This window comes from Coregonus lavaretus (genome assembly GCF_964263955.1).
Source record: "Coregonus lavaretus genome assembly, contig: HAP1_SCAFFOLD_6074, whole genome shotgun sequence".
In the NCBI taxonomy this organism is placed as follows: Eukaryota; Metazoa; Chordata; class Actinopteri; order Salmoniformes; family Salmonidae; genus Coregonus; species Coregonus lavaretus.
The window spans coordinates 149-9760 of record NW_028159350.1 but is presented as its reverse complement, the minus strand read 5'-3'; the positions used below and the strand labels follow the sequence as shown (position 1 = coordinate 9760).

Below are 9612 nucleotides of genomic sequence, written 5' to 3'. Positions count from 1 at the left end.
TTCTGTTCTACACTCTGTCATTCTGTTCTACACTCTGTCATTCTGTTCTATACTCTCAGTCATTCTGTTCTACACTCTCTGTCATTCTGTTCTACACTCTCTGTCATTCTGTTCTACACTCTGTCATTCTGTTCTACACTCTCAGTCATTCTGTTCTATACTCTCTGTCATTCTGTTCTACACTCTCTGTCATTCTGTTCTACACTCTCTGTCATTCTGTTCTACACTGTCATTCTGTTCTATACTCTCAGTCATTCTCTGTTCTACACTCTCTGTCATTCTGTTCTACACTCTCTGTCATTCTGTTCTACACTCTCTGTCATTCTGTTCTACACTCTCTGTCATTCTGTTCTACACTCTCTGTCATTCTGTTCTACACTCTCTGTCATTCTGTTCTACACTCTCTCATCTCTTTATTTTTGGACACCAAAGCCATGAATATTTTACATTATTCTCTCTCATGCATTATGTATGATTACAAAAGTTGAATGCATCAATAAATGTAAATAATGTAAATCCCTTCTGAAAGTTACTTTCCATAATACAAATATTGAATATAGTGTAAAAACCCCACAGATGTTAAAACAGTATTTAATCATCGCTGGTGGAGCTTAAAAATCACGTAACGTGGAAAGGATGTAAAAACAAAACACATACACTATATTACACATACTTGCTAATAATAAAATGACAGAAATATTCCATTATATTGACAACGTAAGCTAGAACATCAACACAGAAACCATGTGACACAAAGTCTCAACCATAGAGACAGGTGCAGTTATCTATATATGGTTTAATAATGATAAAGACATTGAAGAACAGCAGTAAGTGCCTTCACTCTCCATAAAGTCTTACGCTGTGTTCCAATAGTATCACATAGCTTCCTTCCTTCACATCCACTGATCGGATAGTACCCAGGAAGAAAACGATCGAAGAGTATTGGGACGCAGCCTGTGCTTGACTTGGGCAGGAGCTCACTGGAGCTGAGTATCGGCACCTCAAATGTTCTACTGCTTGAGCTCTTGCTCCTCTCATAGAATTTGGGCTAAAACGTTTTGTGGAGCTCCTGCACCTAAATATAAACAGTACCGGAACCTATTTCAGTCGCGTAGGACGCAGCCCCATTCAAGCGTAGGACGCAGCCCCATTCAAGCTCACACTCCAACGTCAAGTGAAGTGTATAGGGCCTCGGGGGGGGTTCCAGCACACCTCTCATGCCTCTGTCTCAGGTCGTTTTATTGTAGTCATTAGTAGGAAACTGGGGTTATAGCTCTTTCCACACTCAATTATTGAAAGGGATCCTCCCTCAGAGCACTTGGCCAATCCAGTTGAGTGTACTGTCCTGACTGGGCCCTTTGGGGCTCATCTAGTCCATACTGACTGGGCCCTTTGGGGCTCATCTAGTCCATACTGACTGGGCCCTTTGGGGCTCATCTAGTCCATACTGACTGGGCCCTTTGGGGCTCATCTAGTCCATACTGACTGGGCCCTTTGGGGCTCATCTAGTCCATACTGACTGGGCCCTTTGGGGCTCATCTAGTCCATACTGACTGGGCCCTTTGGGGCTCATCTAGTCCATACTGACTGGGCCCTTTGGGGCCCCTCTAGTCCATACTGACTGGGCCCTTTGGGGCTCATCTAGTCCATACTGACTGGGCCCTTTGGGGCTCATCTAGTCCATACTGACTGGGCCCTTTGGGGCTCATCTAGTCCATACTGACTGGGCCCTTTGGGGCTCATCTAGTCCATACTGACTGGGCCCTTTGGGGCTCATCTAGTCCATACTGACTGGGCCCTTTGGGGTTCCTCTAGTCCATACTGACTGGGCCCTTTGGGGCTCATCTAGTCCATACTGACTGGGCCCTTTGGGGCTCATCTAGTCCATACTGACTGGGCCCTTTGGGGCTCATCTAGTCCAGCCCCCATGCCATATTGCCCTACTGACATATAAGAGTCTATTGAACCGAAAAGTGATGTTCACAACTAACAAATAGCATTAACACGAGACAGAGACTGTATGGTACAGTATGTAAAGATAACTATGCATTCATTCTAATACTCAGTCATTTTTCAACACTGGGTGATATTAACGTTTCCAACATGCAACAGATGTTGTTTTTTTACCTTTGTACAACAGAGCACAACATGTACTCAATGGTCTGCCCTCACTTTACAGTCTGTCCCTGGTTCCATCGACAATCATGCACTTCTCTACTTACTTGTCTATGTATTGGCACAGTGACTTGATCTAGAAAACGCTAAACAAACCCTCAATAACCCCTGTCTACCTACAGGAATGCAAACAGGTGTGAAAACACCTACATGGCTGAAAAGCAACTGATAATTATCCTCTAAAGGTTTGTATTGTTGTCTGCCATACTGTAGAGAGCTCATCCATGCCCACTGCAGGCATAGTGTTACTTGTGGACAGAGGAACCAGTTGTATAAGACTCTTAACAGTCTGAGATCCAATACTGAGTTTTAGTTTCCCTCATATTCACCATTAGTGGCATTTAAAGTACTTTGAAACCCTATTATGAGACAGTATTCTGCCAGAATCCTGGTGCATTAAGTAACACTAGAATATATTCCTAGAATTACTGGAACATTAATAGAACGCAGTAACACGAGATGCAATGTATTCATGTGCCTTTACTGCAGATTCAGAACACGAAAACATTTTATTGATATGAATGGGAGCGGTCAGATGTGAGTATGCATGAGTAAATGTACATAAGTAAAATGTAATAAAACTGTAGCGTTGAGTTATGGTGCTCAAGAGACTAGGAAAATAGCTAATGTGTCAATACTAGCTTATGGTTAGGGATATGGTATCATTCCATCACACTCCATGGGCGTAATAATATCTATTTACAATTCTCTTCAGCCTATTCTTTACAATATGGGAGTGTCCAACTGTCCATGCCTTCGTATGAGGCAGAGTATACACCCAGAACCCGAGAGCTACTGTATGGAAAACAGCACTAGGCTTGGGTCGAGTTCATTAGGGCAAACTAAAACGAAAAATTAGCATTTCTTATTGGACAAGTTCAGGTAGTCTTTTCCTGTTTCAGTCCGTTTGGTGCCTCCTGAATACAACCCAGCGTTGTGTATTTCACTGCGGTGACCGTCTCTTCCTTTCCCCTGCCGACTGTAGGAAGACAAGACTCCTCTGGAGACAGAGGAAACCAAATCACCCAGGCTCCAGCCAGGCCCCCAGTCAGAGCTGGAGTCTGGCCCAAAACCAGCTTAGACACTGGGGTCCATTTCAGAGCGTCAGCCTGAGAGCCCTGGAGCCCCAGGAGACAGGCTGGCAGCCACAAATGCACTTTCAGTTCCAGGCCATTCCAGCCCCAGACATCATCGCCACCGGTCACTGAGCAGGTATTCATCGCATCTGGCTCCGAGTCCCGACGACCGTGACTGACATGGCATGAATCTCCTAGTCTCCTTAGTTTCCAGGAAGGCAGTGGACAATGTAGGCTATTCATCCTCTTTCATAGGGCTCACGCAGCAGACGTTCTCACTCCTCCAGACTCCAGTGTTGTATGTATGCCATTGCCAGGTAATCCAACGGTTATGCTCTCACGCAGACAGGCAGGCACGCACATTCTGGCTCCTCCAGTACTGCCGTCTGGATCACAGGTATTCCAGCAGTTATGTGGCTAGGGCTGTTGCTCTTACAATTTTCCCTGGGCAGCAAAGTGTGGTAAAAACATCCCTTTAATATCCTGGGCAGCAAAGTGTGGTTAAAAACATCCCTTTAATATCCTGGGCAGCAAAGTGTGGTAAAAACATCCCTTTAATGCATGTATGCTTTACAACTGGAGCGGTCAACTGGAGAGGCCTTCTCCCTCTCTTCTCCCTCTCTTTTCCTTCTCTTTTCTGTCGGGTTGTGATGGGTGGCATTCCTCCCTGTGGTTTCATCCCTTCTTTCTTTATGGAGACTTCCTTAAGTGCACTGGTCTGTATATACAATTACAGTTTATGGGCATGAGTCTCTAGTCCTCAGATCACAACACATCAAAGTGGTTCATAGGTCAAAATATCATATCACAAGAAATGACCAGGAAAGCGAGAAAGCGTTTTTTTTTTTTTTCTTTGAATGAGTTGCGTTCAAGAGAGTCCGTTCCAGCCTTTTTGTTTCCCAGGTGAGTGACGTAGTAAGGGCAGGGTGTAGGATTATTCCATGACTAGTCAGTCCCCTAGTTTATGGACATAGTTCACTGGGAATGTCCCACTTCTGGATGGATAGCCCTCGATGTGGCCGACCTGGAGGAACAGAAACAATCAAGATCACTGACCAAAAAGATAGAAAATACAGAGGTAATATATTTGAGATAGAGGGACATTAATGAAAGGGCTATGCCTATTGATTTTGTTTCTGCCAAGTGTTTATGCAGAAGGAAAACCCTCCAGTTGTCTTTTTTTGCGATAATATATAGGTTAAAACATTTTGGTTGGCTTAATACAGCAAGGCAAATAGCTCAACTTTCTGTTTTAAACCTGTGCTTATTAAAAGTAAAAAAACAAATATACATAGGTAAATAAATAGGTAAGAGGTGTAGTTCTACTCACCCACCAGTGGGGGTCCTCGGTGGCTGTTACTAAGATGACCTCATCCTTGAAGAAGGCCAGCTGGTCCGAGCTGACGGCTCTGCAGTCCACCAGCGCCTTGACCCTCTTCTGGGTAGGCCTCCTCTGAGACACCTGACACATCCACACGCTGCTCAGTCACGCTCTTATACATACTAGTGCCCTGCTACTGTATTACAGACAACCGATCTGGACACGGAACAGCGTTATCGTGACATAAATTGACATTTAATAGTGATGTTGATGGATAATAATGCCAACCAACAATGGGTTACATGTAGCAGCAGCTGAAGAAAATGTATTTGAGTACAAAAATATATACATTTTTTATATTTCACGTATCCTAAAATGCATCCCAAAAATATATTTTACATGTATTTTTTTCTCTCGTATAGGAGCATTATTTGTTTCATTCCATGCTCTAGCTAGCAGATCATATAGAGATGCCATTCCCACTCAGATACTCGTGGTTTTGTTGTTACAGAAGTTGGCGATGTTTGAAATGATGCTACACTATTAGCAGTAAGGTCATGTTGTGTGTACTACCATAGCGTTTCTGCGAGGGCGCACAGTGATGGGTGAGGAGGAGGTGGGTTTGGCTTCAGGTGTGGCGCTGGGGGCGGGACCATTCGTTACGACTGACAGCTCCTCCTGGCTGCCCAGTGCCACACAGCTGGGTGAGGTCACAGCTGCAGAACACTTCCCTTGTCCTCCGCTGCTGGTCCGCCGGTACGACGTTGTTTTCTCTGAGCTGGGGAGGAGGAGAGGACAGGTTGGTAAAACACAAGGACTTCACCTACTCACAGATTCACAGGACACATACAGCACCTACATGGTTCACACTGGATTTAGATAGTTTGTTGATAATGGAAAATCTGTTGATAAGCAACTGCTTGCTAATAAGGTTTCCAGGATGGAGAAAAATAATGTATGCACTCACTACTGTAAGTCGCTCTGGATAAGAGCATCGGCTAAATGACTAAAATGTCAAATGTTACAGTTAGGGTTAAGATTAGGGTTAGTAGATAGTCTGTAGACTGTCCAAATAAAAGTGTTACCAACACATGTATTTTCATGTAATGTAACCCAGTATGCATGTAATGTAATACAATTGAAAAGGTTTGTAATATTAATTATTTATTTTTTTGATTCCTTATCAAACACATTATTTTGCTCACTAGGATTTTTTTGTTTACATTACAGTGACAAAGTAGGTGTTCATTACTGTTAGAGTGAGCTATGTGCTCAGCTCGTAGAGAAACGTTAGGCTTCAACAGCGGGCGCTGTGAGGTCATTTTACCTTGCAGTAAACTGCTGCCCAAACACACACAGTACAACAAAGGCAGTCATCTTCAGAACTGATGAATTCTCTCTCTTAACTCTAGGGTTGTCCATTTAGAAAAAACATGTTTGACTATTCATTTCTAACAGTAAGGGAAATCAAATCATGAATAGAAACATTTTACTGTGAAGACACACAAAAGAGTGACCAGGAAGGAGTCTAACATTTGAACTAGCAGGAATAGAGGGAGTCTATCCGTCCTAATATTGCAAAACCAGACTGATCTCCTACTTTCTCTGTCAGTTCTGAAAGTATTTTAGGGTTACCTGACAGGTCCTATGTGGTTCTGAGGGAAGCTGGAACTGCTGTTAGACTTGGTGCTGTCTCTGTCTGAGGACCCTGACCCAGTAATGGCCTGACCCTCCCAGGCTGCGGTCTGTCTCTGTCCCCTCACCAGGCCCCCCTGGCCATGGGGTGATCTGGGTGGGCGCCCCCCCTGACTCTGGCCCTGGGCCCCATGACCCTCCAGCATGGGGGAGGGGGGGCTGTGTCTGGGGCTGGACTGGGGGGCAGGGTTGGAGCAGCAGCGCTGGGGGGTTTTGCTGACCCCCTCCTGAGTGGACAAGGAGATCTGGGGGTCCGAGCGACCTGGGGGTGCGGAGAGAGGGAGACGGGATCAGGTGAGTGAGAGACACAGGAACAGACTGCCATACAAAACAGTCTCTTCCTCAATTTGTCCATCCTTGATTCCTCACATCCTTGATTCCTCACATCCTTGCCTCCTTCTCAAAAGGTGAGGAAGATGTGAGGGAAGGTCCTCAAATACAGTTAAGAAGAAAATGGGATGGGATGAGAGGAGATGAGATGAGATGAGATGAGAGGAGATGAGAGGAAATTAAATGGGATGGGATGGGGAGATGGGATGAGAGGAGATTAAATGGGATGGGATGAAATGGGATGGGATGGGGAGATGGGAGGAGATGGGATGAGAGGAATCACAGAAAGACAAGTTGAGATCGAGCCCCTATTTCAGTGTTTGCAGATCATGTGGAAACAGATTAGATGTGTGTGTTTACTGTAGGTGTGTGTCTGTGTGTCTGTGTGTCTGTGTGTGTGTTTACTGTAGGTGTGTCAGGGCCAGGATGAAGAGGTGAGACAGCTCTCTCAGCTACGAGACTCCCTGAGACTGCTGCTACAGGTGGAGGGGAAAGAGGTACGGTTTCCACCACCACAGAACTCAAACACCCACTATAAACTATACTAGACCGCTTTCCAGGGTCTTGTTCATTAGCCACCAAACGGTGGAAAACTGACTCAAACAGAGGGGGACTACCTGGGCTATAACGTTCATGTTTGTGCGTGTGTTCACCTCTCATGATGGCTTTAGCGGGCAGCGGGGGTGGGGGCATGAGGACGCCAGATGGCGCGCTATTGGCGGGGGGGTTACGGTATAGGAAGTCCACGTTTTCATAGGTCTTACACGCCACGGGGGCGTTGGCGAAGCTCCAGCGGGAGGGCGAGGTGCCCACCACACCCCCGTTGGAGGGCAGAGGGGAGTGCAGGTTCCTGGGTAAGGGGTTCACCTGAAGAGTAGAGAGGGGGGGGGGGAGCTGGTCAGTATATGATGCCAAAAATGGCAAAAACAATCCCTAGTCCCTACACCCTAGGCCCTACACCCTAGTCCCTACACCCTAGTCCCTACATCCTAGTCCCTACACCCTAGTCCCTACACCCTAGGCCCTACCCCCTAGTCCCTACACCCTAGTCCCTACACCCTAGTCCCTACACCCTAGGCCCTACCCCCTACACCCTAGTCCCTACACCCTAGTCCCTACACCCTAGTCCCTACACCCTAGGCCCTACCCCCTAGTCCCTACACCCTAGGCCCTACCCCCTAGTCCCTACCCCCTAGTCCCTACACCCTAGTCCCTACCCCCTAGGCCCTACCCCCTAGTCCCTACACCCTAGTCCCTACACCCTAGTCCCTACACACCCCCTTCTAACATCCACACCCCCCTTCTAACATCCACCCCCCCCTTCTAACATCCACACCCCCCTTCTAACATCCACACCCCCCTTCTAACATCCCCACCCCCCTTCTAACATCCACACCCCCCTTCTAACATCTACACCCCCCTTCTAACATCCATACCCCCCTTCTAACATCCATACCCCCCTTCTAACATCCATACCCCCCTTCTAACATCCATACCCCCCTTCTAACATCCACACCCCCCTTCTAACATCCACACCCCCCTTCTAACATCCACACCCCCCTTCTAACATCCACACCCCCCTTCTAACATCCACACCCCCCTTCTAACATCCACACCCCCCTTCTAACATCCATACCCCCCTTCTAACCCCCCTTCTAACATCCATACCCCCCTTCTAACCCCCCTTCTAACATCCATACCCCCCTTCTAACATCCACCCCCCCCTTCTAACATCCACCCCCCCCTTCTAACATCCATACCCCCCTTCTAACATCCATACCCCCCTTCTAACCCCCATTCTAACATCCATACCCCCCTTCTAACATCCACCCCCCCCTTCTAACATCCATACCCCCCTTCTAACATCCACACCCCCCTTCTAACATCCACACCCCCCTTCTAACATCCACACCCCCCTTCTAACATCCACACCCCCCTTCTAACATCCACCCCCCCCCTTCTAACATCCCCCCTCCCCATTCCAACACCTCCCCCATTCTAACAACCCCCCCATTCTAACACCTCCCCCATTCTACACCCCCCCATTCTAACACCTCCCCCATTCTAACACCCTCCCCCATTCTAACACCTCCACCATTCTAACACCTCCCCATTCTAACACCCCCCCCATTCTAACACCTCCCCCATTCTAACACCTCCCCCATTCTAACACCCCCCCATTCTAACACCCCCCCCCCATTCTAACACCTCCCCCATTCTACCCCCCCCCCCCCCATTCTAACACCTCAACCAATCTAACACCCCCCCTTTCTAACACCTCCCCCATTCTAACCCCCCCCCCATTCTAACAACCCCCCATGACTAAGTGTAAGTCGAGCGATAGTGAGTTTGTCCAGGGCTACAATAAAAATGTGCTGTTGGGAGTACTGGAGTACTGGGGTATTGGTTGTGCAGTGGTTAGTGTGTGTGTGTACCCTCTCCTCCAGGTCGTATTCGGTATGCGCGTGCGTGCGTGCGTGTACCCTCTCATCCAAGTCATCTTCGCTGTCGTACAGGTCCTGGCTCTGTGTCTCCCACATGTACTCCACATGGATCTGAGTGTTGAACTTCCCACTCTGGGCCAGCTCCAGCTAAAACACAAACAAACACACACACACACACACACACACACACACGTACGTACACACACAAATACACACACACACACACACACAAACAAACACACGCATACACACACAAACAGAGGAACAAAAACACACACAGGTCAGTTCAGCTACAAATCGATATTTTGCTCAGATTACAAACATAGCATAGCAAGTCAAGTCATTGCTCCTATCAGTAACTTTTAAATACTCCAAATATAATCCAGAAAATAAAAGAGGATATTCAAGCTATGGGACAAATGTTAAAAGCGCTGAAACAGTTTGTAGACATGGTATGGTGCTGGAGATAATGAATATGAACATTTATGTTAAAGTTGCCCTTTAACAGTCTGTCACTTAACTTCAGTCTTAGGTTACTTGGCTTTTCACTGTTTTAACAGGAATGAATGGA

General features: G+C 46.9%; 1 protein-coding gene across 3 annotated transcripts; it reads right to left on the bottom strand.

Annotated features, from left to right (window-relative positions):
* Window positions 1-575: 575 nt before the first annotated feature.
* LOC311122972 (uncharacterized protein) lies at window positions 576-9191 on the bottom strand. Of its 3 annotated transcripts, none has more exons than XM_084197264.1 (6): window positions 9033-9191; window positions 7251-7464; window positions 6208-6529; window positions 5146-5350; window positions 4582-4713; window positions 576-4275 (listed from the first exon to the last, which is right to left on the bottom strand). In XM_084197264.1, the coding sequence occupies exons 1-6, from the start codon at window positions 9135-9137 to the stop codon at window positions 4201-4203; spliced, it is 1053 nt and encodes a 350-aa protein (XP_084053390.1). In that variant the 5' UTR covers window positions 9138-9191; the 3' UTR covers window positions 576-4200. The 3 variants fall into 3 exon arrangements, with proteins under 3 accessions (XP_084053390.1, XP_084053391.1, XP_084053392.1); XM_084197265.1 differs by having other exon boundaries at window positions 4586-4713; XM_084197266.1 differs by having other exon boundaries at window positions 9081-9191.
* Between the last annotated feature and the right edge of the window lie 421 nt (window positions 9192-9612).

Coding starts and splice junctions, on each gene's coding strand:
- LOC311122972 (XM_084197264.1), bottom strand. CDS start 9,137: ATGTGGGAGACACAGAGCCAGGACCTGTACGACAGCGAAGATGACTTG. Junction 7,465..9,032: donor AATACGACCTGGAGGAGAGG/GTACACACACAC, acceptor TCTACTCTTCAG/GTGAACCCCTTACCCAGGAA. Junction 5,351..6,207: donor AACCACATAGGACCTGTCAG/GTAACCCTAAAA, acceptor CCTCCTCCCCAG/CTCAGAGAAAACAACGTCGT.